Here is a 25,604-nt window from a genome sequence, read left to right as displayed (position 1 = left end):
TGAAGGAGATTATTCCCTATTTAGGGAGATACAACAGAAGCTCCTGATAAATTATGAGAACATATTATTTAAATAACAGCCCAGAGAAGCGCTGACACAGGTGAAGCTGATTAATTGGTGCGTTAATTGTACAGACATCAAGTGCTCCTGAGTTCAGAGAACAGATGGCTTCAGGCGAAGACACAGGGGCAGCTCACCAAGAAGCTGGTTTCTGTTAGGTCTTTGAGGAGGAAGAGGAAATAGAAAGTGCGTCCTTCCAGATGTGGTTCGGAAGTCAATGAAGTAACATCACAGCTGGGTCCAAGCTTCACACAGTTTAGTGATACTGGAATCATTTTTTAGGTTTGGTTCAAATCCCAGATATGCGGTCTGGCACTGCAGAGTAGAAGCCCAATAAATAAAGCCCAGGTTTGCCCAGCCAGCATAGCTTTGTGGTTGAGCATCGACCTATGAACCAGGAGGTCACGGTTTGATTCCTGGTCAGGGCACATGCCTGGGTTGCGGGCTTGATCCCCAGGGTGGGTGTGCAGCCAATCAATGATTCTCTCTCATCATTGATGTTTCTATCTCTCTCTTCCTCTCATTTCCTCTCTGAAATCAATAAAAATATATTAAAAAAATAAAGCCCAGGTTTTAGGGGCTGTAGGGCAGGCCTCCCTCAGAGTGATGCTGACCTGGGGACAGGGTCCACACAGGTGAGGGAAATCCTTTGCATGCCAGCCTTAGGCAGTCGCCCTCTGCCTTTGGACTTGGGGTATCCAGTTGTAATATGGGGTGGACATACTGACCTCTCTGCATAGCAGCAATTGTTATGAGGATGACAAGAGAGGACGTTTGGGGACAGTACATCCAGCTGTCTAGACCAGGGCTGTTTTCAAGTTGGTTTCATCTAATTCTAATCCCACTTTTGACAAGGGTGAGCTTTTTCTTCACCGTCAGGGATCCATTTCCGCAACCCCCAGTATCCTGAGTGGTTTGCTGAGAGATTGTCCACACAGGACATAGTCTTAGGGTATAGATGAGAGTGTCTCCAAAGTGGGCAATGGGCTAGGGCTGGCTGTTGTGCCTTGTCCCCTTCAGTCCAGCTCTACAGAGACAAACGATATTGAGCTAAGGTGTGAATGACTGGTAATGCTTCATGACTTACACTTGCCTTGTGAAGTGTTTGCATTTTAGCCAAGACCTTCCAGCTATACCCTGTTACAAAGGAATTACTCTGTGGTGGAGTCCGTGTGATCTGGTGGAAAAATATTAGATATTTATAAGGAGGTGTGGTATGTGTTAGATGTCTGTGGCAGAATAATGCATATAATATAGTTCTATTTTTTATTTTATTTTTTTTTACATATATATTTTTAAATTTCTTTATTGGTTAAGGTATTACATATGTGTCCTTATTCCCCCATTACCCCCACCTCCCATTCATGCCCCCACCCCCCTGTTGTCTGTGTCCATTGATTAGGCTTACATGCATGCATATAAGTCCTTTGGTTGATCTCTCCCTCTTACCCCCACCCTCCCCTACTTTCCCTGAGGTTTGACGTTCTGATTGATGTTTCTCTGTCTCTGGATCTATTTTTGTTCATCAGTTTATGTTGTTCATTATATTCCACAAATGAGTGAGATCATGTGATATTTATCTTTCTCTGCCTGGCTTATTTCACTTAGCATAATGCTCTCCATCTCCATCCATGTTGTTGCAAATGGTAAGAACTCCTTCTTTTTTACCACAGTGTAGTATTCCATTGTGTAGACGTACCACAGTTTTTTAATCCACTCATCTGCTGATGGGCATTTAGGCTGTTTCCAAATCTTAGCTATGGTGAATTGTGCTGCTATGAACATAGGGGTGCATATATCTTTTCTGATTGGTGTTTCTAGTTTCTTGGGATATATTCCTAGAAGTGGGATCACTGGGTCAAATGGGAGTTCCATTTTCAGTTTTTTGAGGAAACTCCATACTGTTCTCCACAGTGCCTCACCAGTCTGCATTCCCACCAGCAGTGCACGAGGGTTGCTTTTTCTCCGCATCCTCGCCAGCACTTGTCATTTGTTGATTTGTTGATAATAGCCATTCTGACAGGTGTGAGATGATATTGCATTGTTGTTTTGATTTGCATCTCTCTGATGATTAGTGACTTTGAACAGGTTTTCATATGTCTCTTGGCCTTCCTTCTGTCTTCTTTTGAAAAGTGTCTATTTAGATCAGTTGCCCATTTTTTGATTGGGCTGTTTATCTTCTTTTTGTTAAGCTGCATGAGTTCCCTGTAAATGTTGGAGATTAAACCCTTATCATTGATATCATTGGCAAATATGTTCTCCCATGCAGTGGGCTTTCTTGTTGTTTTATTGATGGTCTCCTTTGCTGTGCAAAAGCTTTTTATTTTGATGTAGTCCCATTTGTTTATTTTCTCTTTAGTTTCCATTGTCCTAGGAGCAGTATCAGTGAAGAAATTGCTTCGGCATATGTCAGAGATTTTTCTGCCTGTGGATTCCTCTAGTATTTTTATGGTTTCTCATCGTATGTTTAAGTCCTTGATCCATTTTGAGTTTATTTTGGTGTATGGTGTAAGTTGGTGGTCTAGTTTCATTTTTTTGCGTGTATCTGTCCAATTTTCCCAACACCATTTATTGAAGAGACTGTCTTGACTCCATTGTATGTTCATGCCTCCTGTGTCAAATATTAATTGAGCGTAGTGATTTGGGTCGATTTCTGGGTTCTCTATTCTATTCCATTGATCTATATGTCTGTTCTTGTGCCAGTACCAGGCAGTTTTGAGAACAGTGGCTTTGTAGTACAGCTTGAAATCTGATATTGAGATCCCACCTACTTTGTTCTTCTTTCTCAGGATTGCTATGACTATTTGGGATCTTTTTTTATTCCAGATGAATTTTTGGAGAGTTCTTTCTAGGTCTGTGAAATATGCCGTTGGTATTTTAATGGGGAGTGCATTGAATCTATAGATTGCTTTGGGTAGTATGGACATTTTAATGATCTTGATTCTCCCAATCCATGAACATGGTATGTTCTTCCATCTGTTTACATTTTCCTCTATCTCTCTTTTCAGTGTCCTATAGTTTTCTGTATAGGTCTTTTACCTCCTTAGTTAAGTTTATTCCTAGGTATCTTAATTTTTTTGGTGTGATGGTAAATGGGATTGCTTTTTTAATCTCTCTTTTTGTAAGTTCACTATTGGTGTATAGAAATGCCATAGATTTCTTGGCGTTAATTTTGTATCCTGCTACATTGCCGAATTCATTTATTAAGTCTGTTAGTTTTTTGATGGAGTCTTTCGGGTTTTTTTATGTACAATATCATGTCATCTGCAAATAAGGACAGCTTTACTTCTTCTTTTCCAATTTGGATGCCTTTTATTTCTTCTTCTTGTCTAATTGCAATGGCTAATACTTCCAGTACTATGTCAAACAGGAGTGGTGAGAGTGGGCATCCCTGTCTTGTTCCTGTTCTTAGGGGAAATGGTTTTAGTTTTTGCCCATTGAGTATGATGTTAGCTGTGGGTTTATCATATATAGCTTTTATTATATTGAGGTATGATCCTTCTATTCTGACCTTGTTGAGAGTTTTTATCAAGAAAGGGTGTTGGATTTTGTCAAATGCTTTTTCTGCATCAATTGATATGACTATGTGATTTTTACCTCTCAATTTGTTTATGTGATGTATCATGTTTATTGATTTGCAGATATTGTACCATCCTTGCATTCCTGGGATAAATCCTACTTGGTCATGATGTATGATCTTTCTGATGTAGTGCTGGATCTGATTTGCTAGAATTTTGTTGAGGATTTTGGCATCTATGTTCATGAGGGATATTGGCCTATAATTCTCTTTCATTGTGTTGTCTTTATCTGGTTTTGGTATTAGGGTGATGCTGGCTTCATAGAATGAGCTTGGAAGTGTTCCTTCCTCTTGAATTTTTTGGAATAGTCTGAGGAGGATAGGTTTTAGTTCTTCCTTGAATGTTTGGTAAAACTCCCCTGTGAAGCCGTCTGGCCCCAGGGTTTTGTTTGCTGGAAGCTTTTTGATGACTGCTTCAATTTCTTCCATAGTTATTGACCTATTGAGATGTTTAGATTCTTCCTGATTGAGTTTTAGAAGGTTATATTATTCTAGGAATATGTCCATTTCTTCCAGGTTGTCCAGTTTGTTGGAATAGAGTTGTTTATAGTATTTTTTAACAATCCTTTGTATTTCGGTGGGGTCTGTTGTTATTTCACCTCTTTCATTTCTGATTTTGTTTATTTGGGTCCTCTCCCTTTGCTTCTTGGTGAGCCTGGCTAGAGGTTCATCAATCTTGTTTATCCTTTCAGAGAACCAGCTCTTGGTTTTGTTGATCTTTTGTATTGTTTTTTTGGTCTCAATGTCGTTTATCTCCCCTCTAATCTTTATTATTTCCTTCCTTCTGCTTACACTGGGCTTTTCTTGTTGGCCTCTTTCTAACTCTTTGAGTTGTAGGGTTAGTTAATTTATTACCATTGTTTCTTGTTTTTTGCAGTAGGCTTGTAGAGCTATGAACTTCCCTCTCAAGACTGCTTTCACTGTGTCCCACAGATTTTGGATTGTTGTGTTTTCATTGTCATTTGTTGCCATGATGTTTTTTATTTCTTCTTTGATCTCTCTGGTAATCCAGGCATTGTTTAATAGCATGTTGTTTAGTCTCCATGTGTTTGATTTTTTTGGATTGTTTTTATTGTAGTTGGTTTCCAGTTTTATGCCACTGTGGTCTGAGAAGATGCTTGATATGATTTCTATCTTCTTGAATTTGAAGAGACTTTGCCTATGTCCCAATATATGGTCTATCTTTGAAAAATGACCCATGTGCACTTGAGAAGAATGTATATTCTGTGGCTTTGGGGTGAATTGTTCTGAAGATGTCAATTAATTCCATCTGGTCTAGTGAGTCATTTAGGATTGATGTTTCTTTGCTGATTTTTTGTTTAGAGGATTTGTCCAATGGTGATAGTGGGGTATTAAAGTCTCCTACTATGATTGTATTGCTGTCAATCTCTCCCTTGATATCCTCCAGGAGTTTTTTTATGTATTTGGGTGCTCCTGTATTGGGTGCATATATGTTTACCAGAGTTATTTCTTCTTGTTGGATTGCTCCCGTTAGTATTATGAAGTGGCCTTCCTTATCTCTTGTTATGTCCTTCACTTTGAGATCTAATTTGTCAGATATAAGGATTGCTACCCCAGCTTTTTTTTTTTTCATTTCCATTCGTCTGAAAAACTTTTTTCCATCCCTTCACCCTCAGTCTGTGTGCATCTTTTTTTCTGAGGTGGGTTTCTTATAGACAACAGATATATGGGTCGTGTTTTCTTTTCTTTTTTTTTTTTTAAATATATTTTATTGATTTTTTTTTTTTTTACAGAGAGGAAGGAAGAGGGAGAGTTAGAAACATCCATGAGAGAGAAACATCGATCAGCTACCTTCTGCACGCCCCCCACCGGGGATGTGCCCGCAACCAAGGCACACACCCCCGACCGGAATCGAACCTGGGACCCTTGAGTCCGCAGGCTGACGCTCTATCCACCGAGCCAAACCGGTTTTGGCTGGGTCGTGTTTTCTTATCCAATCCGTTACCCTATGTCTTTTGATTGGGGCATTTAATCCATTTACATTTAAAGTTATTATTGATATGTACTTGTTGCCATTTTTATTCTTTACCCCTGTGTTCCTTCTTCGCTTCCTATTTCTTTTTTTTTACAGCAGACCCTTTAGCATTTCTTGCATTGCTGGTTTGGTGGTAATAAATTCCCTTAGTCCTTTTTTGTCTGTGAAGCTCCTGATTTCACCTTCAATTTTGATTGATAGCCTTGCTGGGTACAGTATTCTTGGATTCAGACCCTTCCTTTGCATGACTTTGTATATTTCATTCCATTCCCTTCTGGCCTGATGAGTGTCTGTTGAGAAATCAGTTGCTAGTCTGATGGGGGTTCTTTTGTAGGTAACTTTCTGTCTCTCTCTGGCTGCTTTTAAGATTCTTACTTTGTCGTTGGTATTTGCCAATTTAATTATTATGTGCCTTGGCGTTGGTCTTTTGGGGTTCATTTTGCTTGGGACTCTGTGAGCTTCCTGGATTTGTGTGGGTTTTTTCTTCCCTATGTCAGGGAAGTTTTCTGTCATTATTTCTTCAAACAGGTTTTCTATTCCTTGCTCAGTTTCCTCTCCTTCAGGAACCCCTATTATGCAGATGTTGTTTTGTTTCGTGTTGTCCCAAAGTTCCCTTAGGCTCTCCTCCTGCTTTTTAATTTTTTTTTCTAGAAGCTGCTCTACTTGGGTATTTTTTCCTACCTTGTCTTCTAGCTCACTGATGCTGTCCTCTGCTTCTTCTAGTCTACTCTTGATGCTTTCTATTGAGTTCTTTACAGCAGCTATGTTATTTTTTATTTCTTCTTGGTTCTTCTTCATTTCCTCTTGGTTCTTACCCATATTGTTGAATTTGTCTTCCATTCTTTTCAGCCACCTTATGACCATTTCTCTGAATTATTTCTCTGGCAGGTTGCTTGCCTCCATTCGTTTACTTCCTTTTCTGGTGATTCCTGCTTTTCTTTCATATGCGGGCTGTTTTTGTCTCCCCATGGTCTCTCTTCTCCGGGTGTCTGGTTATGTAGTTCTCTCTCTCCTTATCCCAGGCAAAATCTGACCTTTCCATGGTGGAGTGTAGAGCTCCTCTGAATCCACATGTTTACGCCAATTGGGGACCGGTGCTCTGGGGTTTGCAGCTGTTTGGTGGGTGCCACTGTTGTAGATTTTCAGGCTTCAGATAACATTCACTTTCCCCTTCAATATGGCGCAGTCTCCACGTCTGAGCTGGTGGCTCCAGGAGGGAACCCAGCAGCAGTGAGGGCACCCGGTCAGGGGAGCCCCGTCCAGCAGTCCCCGACCTTCTCTTAGAGTATAGCTGTCCCTTAACTCTCCAACAGACACTCCCCATGCAACCCTAAGCTGTTCTTTCTATCTGCTCTGGGACAAGGCTCGGGACATGTCTGTCTATTCCGCCGCCATTTTTCCACCTAGTTCTATTTTTTAAAGAACAGAATAAATAAATTGGATAATCAGTGTGAGGACATAGCCTATATAATAAAAGGGTAATATGCAAATTGACCCTAACAGCAGAACAACTGGTCACTATAACACGCACTGATCACCAAGGGGAAGACACTTAGTGCAGGAACTGCTCCCTGGTGGTCAGTGCACTTCTACAGGGGGAGCACTGCTCAGCCAGAAGTAGGCTCATGGCTGACCAGCACAGTGGCAGTAGTAGGAGCCTCTCCCACCTCCCGGCAGTGCTAAGGATGTCTGATTAACAGCTTAGGCCCACTCCCTATTTGGTGCGGGCCTAAGTCATCAGTTGGACATCCCCCAAGGGGTCTTGGACTGCAAGAGGGCGCAGGCAGGGCTGAGGGACCCCCCCCCACAAGTGCACGAATTTTCGTGCACCTGTGCCTCTAGTATGCATATATGCCCCGGCCCGCGGGGCAGCAACGAGGGCATGCAGGAACCACCTAAGAGAATGAAACAAACAAGGAACGCGAAGAACGGAGGCAAGACAAGGTTCTGATCAAGCCTCGTTTTTTTATTCGAGTGTTGCGGTATATAAGCACTCAGGAGGGGAGGGGTAGGATAAGGAGTTGCCATGGGATGATTGGTTGGGGACTGGGTATCTGTCCTAGCTGATTGGTTATTCTGATGTGGGAGGTTCTCCTGGCCCTTGGCATGCGCGGGCTTTTTTGGCGCGCGCGGGCTTTCTTTGTTCTTGCTCTATCAGGAAGTAGGGCTGACCAGGAAGTGAGACCAAAACTGCTTTTATGGCTCCCGGCATCTCCTCCCTTTCTGTTTTTAAGCGGGAGTGGGCTTTAACCGAGCGAGGGAGTAGTGACCCGGCTCCTCCCGTGGGTTTCCCAAGCCCACAGGTAACGGCTCTCAGTATCTTTTGAGGAGGAGAGGTAGAGCCTGGACTTAAGGCCAGAGAGCCTTCCCTGCGGTGGCTGCGCCTGTCTTAGGTCGGGAGACTCGGGATACCTGGTTTAACGCCTGCATTACCCGTCATCGGCTTAACTGAATCGCTCTGATTCAGTGCCTGTCTTAGGTTGCAGGTAGGGCCTATAGAAGAGCCCCTCAGCGTATGCCGTTTCCTCTTGTCTTCATGGCTGAATTATTTCCTGCTAATTCCTCTCTGTTGCAGGAATCCACATGGTCCTGGAGTTTTTTTTTTCTGAAAATATACAAACATATTCTCGACCAAAAGTTAATAAAGGTGTCTTTTCTATAAATTTGACTTGGGATCCTTTTTATTTTTGCCCAACTAATTTTCCTTTGGCTTATTTTGACACCATGTGTGTTTTTCATGGGTGTCTTGCTGTTAGCGTAACAAATGAAAATTAATTTTCAAAGTAAAAATTTTTCTAGATGTAATTTACTTACAATGGTATTTTTCCTTACATAATATTACTCCACTATCCCTCCTTTTTTGATTTAATTATTAGGAGGCTTTTGGAAAATATATAATGCAGTCTTGATAACTTTAAATTTTATTTTTTTGAACAAAAATATGACTGCTTTAGGTTCATTGCATGTTAAGCAATTTTACCATGAAATGAACTACAAATAGAAATTTTGGTTAATACTTTAGGAACAGCCTTTTGTACAATTAGATTTTCTTGAATATTCCCTTATTTCATTTAGCCAATTTAAATTAATCTGAAAACTTGACTATTTTACTGTCAAATTTAATACTTTAACAACAATTTTAGTTAATGGAAAGGATTATATGCATCCTTGAGAAAGCCCTGAGCACTCCTGGATTTACACTAGATTTAGGTATAGGGAAGCTGCCATCAACCACTTCTCTGTTGCCTGGGTCTCAGTCTTAGCTGGGCCAAGTCTCTTGTTGCCTGGGTCCCAATCTGAGCTGGGCATGGGAAGCACGAAGCAGCCATGGGGCAGGAGACCTCCCTCAGAAGGGGCGAGTGTTCAAACCCCTGTAATGTTGGGGGGGTGAGGATCTGTGCCACACCTCTGTTGACCCCCAAGTTCTCTCCTGATGGCCCCCTGCGACTGTGCCTGTCTTAGGTTGCCCCTCCCTTGAGGAGTCTTACCCGTCATTGACTAACCAGCCATCCTCCGGGGCCAAGCAGGGTGATGTAAGGTTCAGTTCTGTCTCCTTGGTAGCCTATGCCCCTATGGCCTCCATGCCCAGCGCTTGCCTTGGGATCCTCTTGCCTACTGGCGGGGCCCTGGCATAGGTCACATATTTTGGGGAACCCAGGTTTTTTCTCCAGGGAAGGCCCCGCTCACGCCATTGTGCGAGAGACAGATCCATGGTGCCAGCCACTACGAGGCTTCAACCTAAAGCTCAGGCAACAGCTGTGGGCAATTGGATTGTGAGAAGAGGGTTTCTCTTGGCAAAATGGGCAAGAAGGGCCAATACAGAATGCTCAAGTACCTTCCCAAGAGGCCTTCCACACAGTGGAAGGGATTAAATCCTTTTATGTCCTTTTTATATTACTGTCAATCATTCAAAGAATTAGTTTGTAAGTTTGTTTGGAACAATTGTACAACATGCTGTTATAAAGCATCGAAAATTATAATGACATTGTAGAATAATATCATGTAAGGATATTCTTTGCTCTAAGCCATGACAATTCAATTTCAAACTGGCTGTCAATTTCTTTTTGTATAGACAAGGTCTAGTTACATTTCTGCACCTCTCAAATTTCTCCTTTTTTATTAAGCTGGAATTTTATTTTTTAAGAGTATCCCCATTAGCTAATTTGCATATACAGAGGGATCATGGGAAGCCTTCAGTAACTTTCTTAGAATACTTAATCAAATTACTTACAAAGACATTGGCTTATTCCAAAGGAAAGGGTTGGCCCCTGTGGCTTCCAAGATGGCGGCCCCAGGGGGAGTGGCAAGACATGTGGCCATCATGGTGGCTGTCTAATCCGTTCTTTTAAAAGACAGTCAAATTTATATTGCAGACAAACAAAAATCTCACTAGCTGTTTCTGGTCTTTATTAGAATTGTTTATAAAAATATTGGCTTTTCATTTAGCTGAAAACCTTGATTATAATTTAAAAAGCTAATTTATTTAAGTAATTAAAGTAGGTATCTTCATTTAAAAAGCAAAGCAAATTTAGTAAATGTTTATGTCTGATTCACAAGCAGCAAATGTTGCCCCGCTTCTTAGTTTAATTAAGAATGCAGGCAGCTATGGGCTTTTTGTCATTTTAAATTCTGCTGTTGGATTATAAGAAATATTTAGTTACTTCATTTCGCCCTTCTTAGAGGACAAAACCTTCATAACATTTAAAATAAATTTATTAATTTTTATTTGATAAGGCTTTCCATGCAATTTCAAGTATATTAGATCTGTTAAATTTAAAAAGATTTCCTTTAAGAAGAGAATAAATTTCTTGTATTACTCTTGGCCCTTGGAGCTTTCCAAGAATCATCTCTGTTAAAGCCTTGAAATTTTAACATGGAAAAAATGATCAAATATATATATATCCATATATGATTTAAAGATTATAATACTTTTTATAATTATCTTAAGATATCAATTAGATTTTAAACTAGTTTTTGCATAGAAAAATTTGAATTAATCCTCTTTTTTAATTAGACCAATAAGCAACTTATTTTGAATTCCTAATTATTAGAGAAAACACAACATTTTATTTTCTCAAAAATAAGTTCTTATACTTTAAACAATTACCACAACTATATAATTTCTCCCAATTTAATTTGCACTTTGAACTTTTAAAGCTGGCAAGTCAAATATATTTAGCATTTCCTAGATTAATAACACTTTACATTTTTAAGAAAAATACAAGACATAATCAATTAATAGATTCAATTCTGTCCTCTAGGTTTTTTATGAGGCAAATTTAAACTTTACTTTTTATTTGCCAGTAGCTCTGTAAAACTCGGTTTGGTTTATTCTAATGTAAATTACCACATTTTTCAAAGATGGTTCCTGGCAGGAAACTAGATTACCTGTCTTCTAGGGGAAGGGCGTCTACCCCTTCCTCCATTAACAAAGGGCGTAGCCAGTTACCTGGGCTACTTAGCTCTTTATAATTAATACATTATTTATCTATATTTCAACAATTTCTTTGAGATTCTAGAGTCAATTATAATTATTTTCAAGCATTCACTTTGGATAAATTCTATAACAGAGACAAATTTATTTATGTTCTCGTAGGCCTTAAAAGTTAACTTTTTTAACAAGGTTCATTAGCATTGTATTTTAGCCGATAGGGCCTGGGGCGGGGCTTTAGTTTTAGTTTTTCGTCTGTTGGGGGGTGATTTTGTTGAGGGAGGAGTATTTTGTTGGGTAGGACTTAGGGTGGAAAGCTCAGCCTGGAGGGCTTGAATTTCTTTAATAAGTTGGACATGCTCTTGTTTCTGCTGTAAAATTTCCTTTAAAGAAGAAACTTCTCGAGCAAGGGTTATTTTAGCTTGTCTGATGGGGTCAGATGGACGGGAGTTAAAATCTGGAAGAGGAGAAGGATGAACTAGGGAATTGGGATTATGGGGGGGTGGTCTATGAAGCGCCGGGGCAGTTAGGCGCCAAGGGTCATCATGATAGCGAGCCGCCTCCTCATCTAAGGTTTCTTGTTCTTGGGGGGTTAGGTGATCTGAATGATCTCTTTTAAAGGTAAGCGAGGGGTAGATATTGGGGATTCTTTCTTGTGGCTTTTCTGGTTCTTTTTTAATATTTAAAGGTTTTTGGTCTTTAGGGGTCTCTGGGGGTTCTCCTGGGAGATCTATAACGACTGAAGGGCATGTTGAGGGGGGACGGGAGTTTTCCTTAAGAATCTCCTCTCCTGTTTTGATGACCTCTTTAACATCAGGGTCTTGAGAATGGATTTTTAGAATGTCATGAATTAAGTTCCAATAAGAAAAGGCAGTAACGGGAATCTTCTCAGGGCCAAGGGCCCAATAAAAATCCTGTAGGGCATCTCCTACCCGTTCCCAGCGTTTTTGATTAATAGTTCCTTCTAGGGGGAACCAAGGGCAGGTATCATGAACAAACTCAAAGAACTGCCTAAGGTCTTTTCTTTTAACCCTTATTCCTCGCGCTCTGAGGGATATCTTGACACCATCAAGGAACATTTCATGGGCACTCAAGGAATTCCCCATTATTGGTCGACTGGATGGCTCTCCGAGTGACTCGTTCCCCCACGTAAGCCTCTGGGACGTATAATCCCCGTTCCAGGTCAGCCTGAATTTTCCCGTCAACCCAGGGATTCAGGCGGAATTACTCTCTTTTCGACTCTACCCTTTACTCCCTTGCTTGCGTGAAACAGTCGGTAGGTATAATCCGCCTACACAGATCCGCACAGACGGGAAGACCCCTTTTGCCCTTGTCAGGGAGTAGGAATTCCCTTTGTTGAGTCTGTGAGGTGAACGACCTTTTGTTCAAAGCAAGCTCAAGGTTTTAAGAGTAGATATAATTGGAGAGAATTCGCGACAAGAAAGCCGGGCGACGGTACTAATTCAAGTGAATCAGAGTTCTCACAGCCGGAGATGGGTACCCTTCACTCTTCCCCAAATCGGCAAGTGAGTGCTTATTAGTGGGCAGGAAAGAATCGACCAAGAGAGCCAATAATAGCAGTTGAGCAAAAAGGGGTGAAATGTTCTGAAATCTTGTTTGAAAAATCGTCTACCTACCTTACTCCGATCTGTCTCACGGCGGGTGGGACCGTGGCGATCTAATGCTGAGTCTTCACTCGCGGGTCCTTGCGGCGACTCTGGGGGGGTGCCTGGCCAGGGCTTCTCCGGTAGACGTTCTCGTCGGGGGTCCCCAGGTTGCCCCACGTTGGGCGCCAGATGCCCCGGCCGCGGGGCAGCAACGAGGGCACGCAGGAACCACCTAAGAGAATGAAACAAACAAGGAACGCGAAGAACGGAGGCAAGACAAGGTTCTGATCAAGCCTCGTTTTTTTATTCGAGTGTTGCGGTATAGAAGCACTCAGGAGGGGTGGGGTAGGATAAGGAGTTGCCATGGGATGATTGGTTGGGGACTGGGTATCTGTCCTAGCTGATTGGTTATTCTGATGTGGGAGGTTCTCCTGGCCCTTGGCATGCGCGGGCTTTTTTGGCGCGCGCGGGCTTTCTTTGTTCTTGCTCTATCAGGAAGTAGGGCTGACCAGGAAGTGAGACCAAAACTGCTTTTATGGCTCCCGGCACATATAAATGCATGAACAAAAAATCCAGAAGGATATACATCAAATTAGTACCAGGGTGAATTTGGGAGGGATCTGGGCTAGGAGGTAGGATGGCCAAAAAGGAGTATAGTCTTTTGTATGTTTCTGTTTTCTCCAAGGAGAACGTATTCTCATGTCAGAGCAGAGGGTTTGAGTCTGCCTGCTGGATTCTCTGAACCTGCTCATGGGTAAAATGAAGATGAATAACCTTCATTGAGCTGTCAGGTGCTCAGCACATTGAACCCATTGATAAAAGTCGGTGTCATTGTCTCCTCTGTAGCAGAGAGTGACTGGATGCTCACCTGTATGTTTCCTCTTCCTGTTCCATAGGAAGACTATATTTCCCAGCCTCCTTGCAGTTAATAATCACATGACTAGTTCTGGCCAATGACATGTGTGCAGAAGTGATTTGTATACCATTTCTATTAAAACATTTTTAAAAATCATCACCTGAGGATATGTTTATTGATTTTAGAGAGCCTGGAAGAGAGAGAAAGAGAGAGAGAGAGAGAGAGAGAGAGAGAGAGAGAGAGAGATTGATGTGAAAGAGAAACCATTGATTGCTTGCCTTCTGTATGTGCCCCAACTGGGGATTGAATCTGCAACCTAGGTATGTGCCCTGACCAGGAATTGAACCCACAGCCTTTTGGTGTATGGGACGATACTCCAACCAACTGAGCCACCCAGCCAGGGCAGAAGTGGCCTCACCACAAATTCACCTGCGCCATCCTCCTCATATTTACCGTATCTCCCCGGGTAATCCTTAGAGACAGGGTGTCCCAGAATGGAAGGAGCCTCCATCCCCAGTGTCCACCAGAAGGACAGCCACTTGAAAAGTCACCCAGCTCACGTTAGCCTGTGACATGAGCAGGAAGTGAAGCTCTTGTGTCGAACACTGAGATGGGGGCTGTTTTGTTGTCAATACTAGGTGTATTAATTACCCTAATATAGCTTCTCTCTCGGCTCTGAATTTGTGAGTCTGTTCTACTGTCTAAATCTCAGTTTGTTCATTGTAAGGTGGGAAAAAGTCACTTAAAATTTTCCTTTTGGCCTTTCTTGCCTGCCTCAGAGGGTTATGTATGAAAACCCAATGAGAGATAGATGGGAAAACTTCTCTGTGGCTGCTGAAGGGATGTGGCAGTCGGGTGGAGGCTGAGGAACTGCCTTTGGGAGTCCTCTGGGCCTTGTGGTGAAGACAGGCTGAGTGGGTGAGGCCCTGATAAGGGGGCCTGGCCTCAGGCCATCTAAAGGGGTGGGGTGGGCTGGGTGGGGACAGAGTGGCTGGAGGTGGTTGCGGCAGCTTCTCCCATGACAATAAGATCCATGGGTGGGGCAAGGATCAATTCCAAAGGTCAATTCACTGCAGGCTGATAAGAGACCCGGTGTGTTTTGGGGAGTTGGCCATTGCCCAGGCCAAAGCAAAAACTTGCTCGGTAAGCAGTAATTAAGAAGCGATTTGCCCTTGGCCCCTGTTCCCGGGACACATGCCAGCTGGCCTGGGGAGCCGGCTCAGATGGGGACAGGTGACGCACCTGCATGTGCTCCAGCTCACACAGCCCTGGGCAGAAGTCTGTCCTAACTCCAGCCCAGCTCATCTGGTGCTCCTGTCCTGGGGGTGAATACTGCTGAAAGGGCGCACAAGTGGGTCTGCCCAACTGCAGTATAATGGTCAGTGTGGTCCTGTGGAAAGAGCGCTGGACTCCGATGAGGGCTTTGGTGGTCTCCACAGTGAGCTGCGCGAACCTGGCCATGCCACAGCCATGCTCTGGGCCTCAGTTGGTCAAGGGGGTCTTGTTTGTCCAACCATAGACCCTGGGAGCCGTGCAGCACAGACAGACAGCATCCCTGCCCCCATGAAGCTCCCAGCCTCCTGCCACTCCCTGCCCTTTAGCTCAAGAATCCTCAGCTTCCACGGACCATGAGCTCAGACGTCTGAGGCATTCCATGTTGCAAAGAAGATAGTGGGAATGAATTTGGAGATGAGGTAGGGGGAAAGGATGGAAGGAAGCAGGACTTTTTGTGACTCCAAAATACCAAGCAAGTCTATGTGTACTACACGCACTGATGTACTTTTTTTTTTAAGTATAATTTTAAAAAAATATATATTTTATTAATTTCTTACAGAGAGGAAAGGAGAGGGATAGAGAGCTAGAAACATCAATGAGAGAGAAACATGGATCAGCTGCCTTCTGTATACCCCCTACTGGGGATGTGCCCGCAACCAAGGTACATGCCCTTGACTGAATGGAACCTGGGACCCTTCAGTCCGCAGGCCAACACTCTATCCGCTGAGCCAAACCGGTTGGGGCTGATGTACTTTTTGCCCGGGGAAGCTTAAGGTCGTTTTGGTATGTTCAAGCAAGTAGTGGGAGAGGAAGAAGAAAAACAGGTGGGGATGAGGAATAGAAAGGCCTTTTCCTTTTGCTTTTACTCATGGTCAGACTAGTTCCATAGGAAGGCATAATTTATGTACCTCTATGCAAATGATCATGCAAATGAGTCGGTTTCCTAGAGTTAATCATTTCTCCTCCCCCCACTCACAGAGCGAGTAGAACTCAGCAGGAAGGAGGTGACTCACCAGGAAGGGGGTGACTCACGGTTTCACAATTAAAACTCCTGAGTCTCAAAGCCCTCTCCCCAAGGCACACACCTTTGCATGGGGCCTCTCTTAAGCTTTCTAGAGAGCAGACCCTGCTGCGAATCACAGCTCCCCAGCAGGCAGGCGCCCTAGCCCGAGGCCACTGAAGAAATGAGAGAAGCCCCTAATGAAGAAATTGCTAGTCCCTTTGTTCAAAAATTCACATTATCGTGTGTAAGAGTTGCTATCCCCTTCCTCTTGTTTTGGGCTAACGAGTGTCTCTTTCAGAATAAAAATGAACTTGGTCAGTTAGCTGCATAAAGGTACCTTTTTCCTTCCCATCTTAAGCTGGTGCAAACCCAGTCGCTGGCCAGGGAGGTGGGGCCAGAAGACTCATCCCAGAGGGCGCTTCTCCGTTCTTGCTTCTGACCTTTCCTCTCCCAACGCTGTGCCTACCCCCTCCCCTCATTGTTCTTTCCTTGGATGAAGAAATTACGTTTTCTATCATCTAAAGCAGAACTGACCACTTAATAACAACAGTTTACATTCACACACTGACTGGCAGTTTACACAGCTCTCCCATAGACATTTTGTCCCTCCTTGCTCTTTGCCACGTCTCTTTGGAGGTAGGTCTGTCCTTACAGTTGTGGAAACCCCAGCTCAGGGAGATGAAAGGTTTTGTCAAGGATCAGGTGGTGAGGCTGGAGCCCAGAGCCTCTGACTCTGTAACTGTGCTCACCCTCCACAGCAGCGCACGCGCGCACACGTGTGTGTGTGTGTGTGTGTGTGTGTGTGTGGTGGGGGGGTATGCCTGTGTGCACAGAGTGCGGTCAGGATGTACAATGGTGATGGAAGGCTGCCATCTGTGCTGGCCATCCTGACGGCAGGTGCAGAGGCCCGTGGACGTCCATCCACCTTCCTGGCCGGGGCCTGCCTGTGAGCCTCAGCCTCCCTGTTCCCCTGTGTCTGGCTGTCCTTATTAGACCGGCCACACCCACTGTTCACCTGTGGATGCCCGAGGGAGTGCCGAGGTCCTCCCGGTGGAGGTGTTGGACAGGGCAAAGCACAGCTGCCTCTGAGACTTCAGCTTCCACAGGCCAGGGACACGCCAGAGCCCCCTGGGCTCCCTCAGTGGTTTCGTGACGAGATTGACGGAAGCCCTTCCGGACCTTCCCTCTGATTCCTGCCTGCTCCTCTCTGGGGTTAACAAGCTCCATATATTTGTGAGCTGCTGTAAATTTGGTCTCAGATCTCCTCCCTCAGACTTCGAGAGAGATCTGCTTGCTCTGGTGTTCTAGGGTTTGGTAATCAAGTTCGTGTCCATCGGTCCATCTCACCGAGATTTTCTGGACTCTACTCCCATCGTCATCATCCCTTCGGCCTCCCGGGGAGCCCCAGGGAAGGTCTCCAGGGACAGAACGGATTCGGGACTCCCAGCCTCATGGTCTGTGTGTGCTGGGCACTTGCTCTGTGTGCTGACAGAGGGCTGAGAGCTTTACATGCACTGTCTCATCTAACACAGGTTGTCACTCATTTTATCCAAGTAATGGGTGCACAGGGTTAAATGACAGCAACAGTCCCCATCCTTCTCCCCCGCACCCGGCCCAGCACCCCCCTGGCTTCTCTGTTTAGGTCTTTGGGTGGTTACCTTCATGTCTGAATATTAATACATGTTCTCATTTGATCTGCACAGAAATGACATGAGGTAGGTGCTCTTATTATCTCCATTTTACAGATGAAGAAACTGAGTCTTAAAGGAGACACATGGATTGCCCAGGGTCACTTGAACTAGGAAATGGCCTGACTCCAGACCTTTATTTGAAAGCCACAGTGAAGGAGGGACTCTGTCCTACCCCTCTCTTTTCACCCTGGTGTCCCCGGGTCCCTGTCCCCCATCGCCATCCCCAGTGTCATTCCCTGGCTTCCAGGGCAGCCTGGTTAGTGATCAGCATGGTGCCTCGGAGTTTCTACCTGGCTCAAAGCCTGGCTTCCTACCTGCTGAACAGGCTAACCCCGTGGTCGGCAAACTGTGGCTCGCGAGCCACATGCGGCTCTCTGGCCCCTTGAGTGTGGCTCTTCCACAAAATACCGCGGCCTGGGCGAGTCTATTTTGAAGAAGTGGCGTTAGAAGAAGTTTAAATTTAAAAAATTTGGCTCTCAAAAGAGATTTCAATCGTTGTACTGTTGCTATTTGGCTCTGTTGACTAATGAGTTTGCCGACCACTGGGCTAACCTGGCCCCTGTATCCCGTCCAGTGCCATCCCTGGGTTTCAACAAACCACTTGTAACCTCAGCACTAGAAACATCAGGTTATTTCGCCCAGAAGGGATGTTCCCGGTAAGACAGAGCTGGACTGGCTGGGAGAGCCCTGTGCCCAGTGGCGTGTGCTGCTCCTGTCCCACTGGAAGTGCTCACTGAAATGTGTCTGTGTTTGAAGGCCCCCCACCCCCATGACTATGGTATTTTGTTCTAGCAGCCTGAGCAGACTAAGACAAATTGAAATGTGAAAAAGTAGACATAGCGGTAGAATTAAGCAGTATCATTAATGAGTACATATTTTTTATAGTACCCTTTTTATTTTAGTGTATGTGCTGCCGAAGCGAGCACTATAGTACCCTTTTTAGAACAGTGTTAGATTTATAGAAAAGTTGCAAAGAGAGAACAGAGAGTTCCTATATACACCACACCTGGTTTCCCTTATTATTAACATCTCCCATTACGATGGCACATTTGTTACAATTAATGACCCAGTGTTGATACCGTTTTGTAACTAAAGTCTATACTTTATTCAGATTGCTTAGTCCTTCCTCATACCCTCTTTCTGTTCCAGGATGCCGTGGTGTATTCTGTCAATCATGTGTCCTCGGTTTTTCTTGGTTGTGACCGTTTCAGACTTCCCTTGTTTTTTGACGACCTTGACAATTTTGAGGGGTGCTGGTGGCCAATCGTTTCCTAGGGTATAATTTTGGGTGATTTGGTTGTTATCAGTCATTGATAAAGATGAGGCCCCAATCCTTAGGGGTGCCCATCCTTACATTGGGAAAACCCCACAGTGGGTGAGGATTTGGGGCTAATACACCGTTTAGCAGGGCAACGTTTATTTTTATTTAAAAATATTTTAAAATTGATTTCAGAGAGGAGGGGAGAGGGAGAGAGAGATAGAAACATCAATGATGGGAGAGAATCATCAATCAGCTGCCGCCCACCCCCCCCCCCCTCCGCCCACCTTCCCCACTGGAGATTGAGTGCAGGGCAATATTTCAAGGAACTCTTATCCCACCCATCTGAGCAAGCCAGAGATGGAAGGGCCTCTCTAGGGCCCGGGGGAAGCCGAGCCTACTGTCCGCCAAGCACTGTTCCTTGCACAGTTGTCTCCGGGGAAGGGGCCCCGCTTCCCTGTGGTCCCCTGATTCCCTGTGCAGCTCAGGGAGGGAGCAGGCTGGGTGGCACACGGTGGCTCTGGGTGCAGACTGCCTGGGTGTGTATCAGCTCTCCCACTTACTGCCTGGGTAACTCTGGCCAGGTGACTCCGTTTCCTTATCTCCATCAAAGTGAGGATAACAGTAGTACCCATCTTATTTCATTCCTGCAAAGTGCTTGGAGCATGCCTGGCACAGAGTCAGCACTATGGTTATTACATAAAAGTACCAATTATAACTGAAAATTGCTGACACAGAGAAGGCAGGCGAGTTCCTCTTTCTACAGCTCATTCCTAGCAGATGCAGGTGATGTGGTTGTTATTATATATTTGAAGATCTCTTTAAGACACAGTACAGGAGTGTGTAGCGCATAGTAAGTGCTTAATGAACATTAGATATTATTAGGATAGTACTAGAGGCCCGGTGCACAACATTCGTGCACTGGGGGAGGGGGGTTCCTCAGCCCGGCCTGCACCCTCTCGCAGTCTGGGACCCTTCAGGGGATGTCCGCCTACCGGTCAGACATCCCTCTCACAGTCCAGGGCTCTCGCAGTCCAGGACCCCTCGTTCCTTACCACCCGCCTGCAGCGGAGGCAGCAGAGACTCCCACGACTGCTGCTGCACTCGCCAGCCATGAGCCAGCTGAGTGGCACTCCCCCTGTGGGAGCGCACTGACCACCAGGGGGCAGCTCCTGCATTGAGCCTCTGCCCCTGGTGGTCAGTGCATGTCACAGCGACCGGTTGTTCTGCCATTCAGTCGATTTGCATATTAGCCTTTTATTATATAGGATGTTTCACAAGCACCCTGGGCTCATTGCCACCCCCCAGACCCACCCGGGTGACCCAGATTGTATAACCTGTGGACTGTGCAATCAGATGGACTAGGGATCAAGCCCTGACTGCTTTAACTACCAGCAATGTGACCTTGGGCAATTTACCAAACTTTCCTGTGCTTCATTTTCCCCATCTGTAAAATGGGGATAGCAATAATGCCTCTTATAGAACTATTGTGAGAATTAAGTAGATGATGGGTATTGCAGATAAAAGTGCCCAATAAATGGTAGTGATTAATGTTCATATATACCCTGAGTGGCCAGATTATTATGACCACCCCATCAGTACTTGGTTGGGCCACCTTTTACCTTCAATACTGCGGCGATTCTTCTTGGCATTGACTCCATGAGATGTTGAAAGGTGATGCGAGGAATCTGACACCATGCCTGATGAATAGCACTGTCCAGTTCTGTGAGATTTGATGGTTGTGGAACCAGCTGTCTGATGGCTTTTTTAACTTCGTCCCACAAATGCTCAATTGGATTGAGATCTGGTGATTGTGGGGGCCACCTAAGCAAGGTAAAATCTCCCTCATGTTCTGGAAACCACTCCTGCACAATACGAGCACCGTGGCATGGCACATTATCTTGTTGGAAGAAGCCATCTCCATTGGGATACGCCATCAACATGATAGGGTGAACTTGATCAGTAACGATACTTAGGTATGTTGTGCTATTCAGACGTTGTTCCACACGAATTAAAGGGCTGAAATCATGCCAGGGAAACATGCCCCAAACCACAACATTGCCCCCACCAGCTTGAAGGGCTGTACTCATGCATGTGGGGTGCATGCTTTCATGCTGTTTCCATGAAATTCTCACTCTGCCATCTGCATGATGCAACTGGAAACGTGATTCATTGGACCACATGACTTTTTTCCAATGCTTGACTCCAATTCTTGTGTTCCTGTGCGAATTGGAGACATTTTATCTTGGTAACTGCAGACAGCAAAGGTGTTCGAACAGGCCTTCAGCTTCCATATCCCATACGATGCAGTGTACGGCTAATTTGCCTACAAATGTCAGGTGGTCATAATAATCTGGCCACTCAGTATATATCCATGGGCACTGTTTTTGTGAGAGGCATTGCAGGGGTCCTCAAACTTTTTAAACAGGGGGCCAGTTCACTGTCCCTCAGACCGTTGGAGGGCCGGACTATAGTTAAAAAAAACAGCTATGAACAAATTCCTATGCGCACTGTGGGCCTGGGATGAGTCGGCTGCTAAGCAGGACAGGCAGCGGCACCCGGTGGGCCGGATAAATGTCCTCGGCGGGCCGCATGTGGCCCGCGGGCCGTAGTTTGAGGACCCCTAGTTTAGAGGCTCAGAGAGAGGGCACCAATAGCAGGAAGGGGTAGATATGTGGAAGAGGTGACATCTGAGGTCCAGTTCCCATTCCCTGGGGCTCAGGGTGCCCGAGCTTTCCCTACAGCCTCAATTTTTAAGGTGAATATGCTTATGCTCCTGGTATTATTTTTCTGTCTGTTATCTGCTAAACTTGACATTTTAAAAGATCTTTCCTATGCCACAGACCATGCCAAAAGCTTCCATGCATATTAATTCATTTCCTTTTCACAGACAGCAGTGTCCCATTTTACAGGTAGGTAAATGAAGGCTCAAATAACCATCCCCAGGTTATGAGACTTAACAATGGAATGGGAAGCCCACAGTCAATGTCTTTGCTCCCCAACTCGGGAACACAAGGGTCATGTGCTTGAGAAATAAAAAGCACACCTTCTTTATTTATGAAAAGTAGACTCAAATCTCACCTGACCAAGGTCTCTTTCTGCCTTGTTCACTTTCATCCCAGAACATAGTCTAGGAAGTGGCATCTAGTCCTTGTTTAAGAACGGTTTGCTGAAGGATGCACGACTGTAGAGATTTATGGCTAAACAGCTCGACTGCATCCTTTATCTCATCCAAGCCTTAAAGCCACCCTGTGAGAAAGGGCTTGGCGAGACGCTCTCCATTTTCAGGGTCAAGGAAATGTAAGGAAAGCGAACCTTTATGCTTTGTTGGTATAATGTCATGTAATCAGGGCATAGTCTCTGAGACGTGTCACACAGCTACTGACTGAAGAGCCAGACAACGGCCAGCCCCATGTACTGTTCCCTCTCCCCCACCCCCCCATGCCTCCTGCCTTCACGGCCATGAACTCTGGCGGAGTGGTCGCCAATTGGAAGCCAGGGCACTGAGAAATGGAACTTGCCTAAGACCCCAAGACCAGCACCATCCCGGGGAAGGCAGGGCCCCGCCCACAGTGCTGAGACTACGTCAGCACAGGGCCTGCCACGGTGTCTGGCGAGGGTTGTGCTCGCTGCATGGCGACTTGTGTTCTTGTTCTTTAATCACATGGTACCTGCCATTGTAGACAGGAGACAGAGCAAGACATTGCTGGAGGGTGCAAACATGCCTTCATTTCTTTATGTTGCCAAGGACTTCCTCTCCCAGAAAGAGCCAGAACTGAGGTCTTTTTCTTCTTAAAAAAAGTACTTTTTGGTTAACGAAAGAACTGACTCGTCAGCAGGTTTTCCTTCTTTGGAAGAGATTTGCATGAAAGGAGGTCACTTTGACAAGGCCTGTGAGTTGAGCTGGGCACAGGGGAACTTTCGGGCAAATTGGGGCCTAGCAGAACTGCTGAAGAATTTCTCTGAGCCTCAGAGAGCCACGTCGTTCCTGACAGAGTTCCAAGGGGGAGCATCAGCCTCCCCACTGGAACAGCTATGCTGGGCTCAGGCCTAGAGAGAGTGTGGGGGTCAGCACATTTGACCCCAGCTGCTCTCCTTCCAGCCCCTTCCCGCCCTCCCCACCTCGGGAGACAGTGGGTCCTCTCGCCTTTCCCTGTGAGGGGCTTAGAAGACACTGGCCAGAGGCATGCGGCAGGGGGGTGGGGTGGGGTGGGGGCGGGGCGGGGGGCTTCGCCAGATGAGAGGGCCATGTGGGGCTGGGCTGGGAGGCTTTGGTCTGCTCTGGGGGAGCCACAGACTTCCTGCTGGCAGTGCTCCAGGGCGGCCCTGACCCCCATCAACACCTCAGAGCGGGAGTGACCTCAGCCGCCCTCCAGTCCGGGAGTCCGAAAACTTCTGTAAAAGGCCAGGCAGTAAATATTTTAGATTTTGCAGACCACACTGTCTGCCACAACCGTTATTCTTGATTGATTTTTTCCAATCATTTAAAAATGTGAAAAGCGTTCTGAGTTCGTGAGCTGTACAGAACAATCAGTGACTGGATGTAGCCTGGAGCTGCCGCTCGCCCACCCTTGAACTAGCCTGTGTTCCTCCTCCTGCCTCCTCACCTCCCCCAGGACAGGGTGGTGATCCAGCCTTGGCCTGAGTGTCCTCCCAACAGCCGATCGACCACCCATTACTTCTCAGACTGGATGTGGAAAGACTCACTGAGGATGGCCCAGGGACACCTCCTTCCTTCTAGCTACACCTCTTGTGGCTGCTTCAACTGATTCCCTTACCTGGAATGAGTCATGCCCCCATGACCGTCCTAGTCAGTGTGGGAAGGTGCTGGAGAGTGGGGGTGTTCAGTGGTGCCCAGTGTGTGCAATGTCAGGAGGAGAACAGTAGGCGGCAGCACTGAGCCGCATTTACTTATCTTCACCCTCTGCAGGTCCTTGGACCCAATAGGACTGTGTAGCCTTTGCAGCCCATCATTGGACCGACAAGGATGCCGAGCTGCAGAGGGGAGGGCAGATGCTCTGGAACCCTTACCTAGGCTCCATCTGCCACATCGCACCCACTAAGGTTGGGCCATGTTCTTATACTTTGTGTTACCTCTTTGATGCCTTCAGGACATCGCCAGGGCGACCACTAAAAGGCTGCCCTGGACCCTGATAACCTCTTCCTGCAGACCCAGGTCCAGAGGCACTCATGCAACTCTGGCTGAAACGGTGGGCGGAGTCGGGGCCAGGCTGGAGACTGGAGAGCAGACTTGGCTGTGATTTGTGTCCAGGTCTGATGTATCACCTGAGTGTTCTTCAAATCTGTCTCCTGCTCACCAGCCCTGCTCCTCTCTGCTGCAGTGACTGTCCTGAGATGCCCCTTGGACATGGCACTCTGACATGTTAAGCCTCCATGCTGCTCAGGATAGAGTGAAACCCCTAAGTTGTCATGCCAGGCCCAGCAGCCCTCCGTGCCTATCTCTGTCACGCTCCAGTTTTATGCTGCAGCCACACTGTTGTTCCCTGCACAGTCTCAGCTGTTTCTTGCCTCCATGCCTTTGCCCATATGGGGCCCTGTGCCTAGAGCACTGGCCCTTTCGATCTCTAAGCTCCACCCTGCCTCCTCCTGGATAACCTCTGCTTCTCCTTTAAGACAGCTCAGACAGGACCTCGGGAACCCAGCCTGAACGTCTGGCTGCAGCCCTGCTATACTCCTGTCATTCCCAGCTCATCTCTGTTATCCTGTTGGCCCCTGTGGTGGGGGTGGTCCCCAGAATGTGACCTCCTGGAGTGCCAGCACTGTTTTGTACGTATCTTCATAGCCCTGGCACTAGCACAGCACCTGAACACAGGCACGCTTGGTAAATATTTGGTCATTGTATGAGTGGGAGAATGAGAGGCTACGATGAGAATTTGAGGCACCATCTGGCCCCCCATCGGGCAAACGCTAACCTGTGGTTTGGAAACCAGGGAACAGGAGATGACCCTCTCCTAGGCAGGGCCCATTCCCACCTTTGGCCATGTTTTTTGTCACAGCTCCCCTCCCCATATCTAATCTAACCTAAATCCCTGGTGTTTCAGTGTAAACTTGTTCCAGCAACCTCACAGATGGGGAGCAGCTGCTTAGCATCTGATGGAGCTTTTAATATAAATTCCAGACAGATTTTTCCCTCTGCTAATGGCAAAATAAAAAGCCCCAGAAAACAAATGCCACCCCCTTCCCTACCTTGTGGGGCTTGTGGGTGGCACCTCCTTCAGCTAACTGCTGTAATCACAGGGCCTTGGGGAGTGTAGACACTACTCTGAGTCACCCAGGGTGGCTGGGAAGACCTCGGAGGTGGGGCGAATCCACCTGAGGTTGCAGAATTCCTCTGAGGAGTGGTCTCTACAAGTGACCCCTTCTATCCTTCGAGAGGGTCTGATGCATGCTGGTATGGGCTTGGGGCTGCCCTTACCCCTGCTCATGAATAGAGCCTCAGGCTGGGTTTGCCTGTCCAAGTCCCCGCCCCCCACATTTGGCCTTGCATTCCAGCTTCTGTGAGGGAGTAGAGGTTGGGGAGGGTATGCTATTTGCTTGTCCCTTCTCCCCTTTCCCAGCACCACAGTCTGCTTTGGGGCCAGGTTTCTAGAGAGATTTGCCCAACAGACCCACTTCTCTAATCTCCAGGGGATGCACCAAGGGGGACAACAGATTGAGGGAGGTGCAGCAAATTACCTTCCGATGGGTGGTAAGCGAGGCCACACTGCTATGGGTGGAGGATAGTGGAGTCAGATTTAGCAAATAGAAATGCATGCAAATATTATACCAAAATGTTTCTCATTGTTATCCGAGATTCAGATTTATTGGGCATCCTGTATTTCTCTGTAAC

General features: G+C 46.0%; 1 protein-coding gene across 8 annotated transcripts in view; it reads left to right on the top strand.

Moving 5' to 3' along the window:
• Positions 1-25,604, top strand: part of ANK1 (ankyrin 1) — a 223,234-nt gene that overhangs the window by 46,299 nt on the left and 151,331 nt on the right. The window contains exon 2 of one of the 8 annotated variants that reach the window (XM_080662600.1): positions 23,685-23,818. The exons of the other annotated variants lie outside the window; for them this stretch is intronic. Coding sequence (XP_080518726.1) covers positions 23,768-23,818 — 51 coding nt within the window. The 5' untranslated portion in view covers positions 23,685-23,767. The remainder of the gene's footprint in view (positions 1-23,684; positions 23,819-25,604) is intronic. 8 annotated transcript variants of the gene reach the window in all.

This window comes from Plecotus auritus, assembly GCF_963455305.1.
Source record: "Plecotus auritus genome assembly, chromosome: 3".
Taxonomy (NCBI): domain Eukaryota; kingdom Metazoa; phylum Chordata; class Mammalia; order Chiroptera; family Vespertilionidae; genus Plecotus; species Plecotus auritus.
The sequence above is the reverse complement of the archived record's forward strand: the minus strand, read 5'-3'. Positions and strand labels throughout refer to the sequence as shown.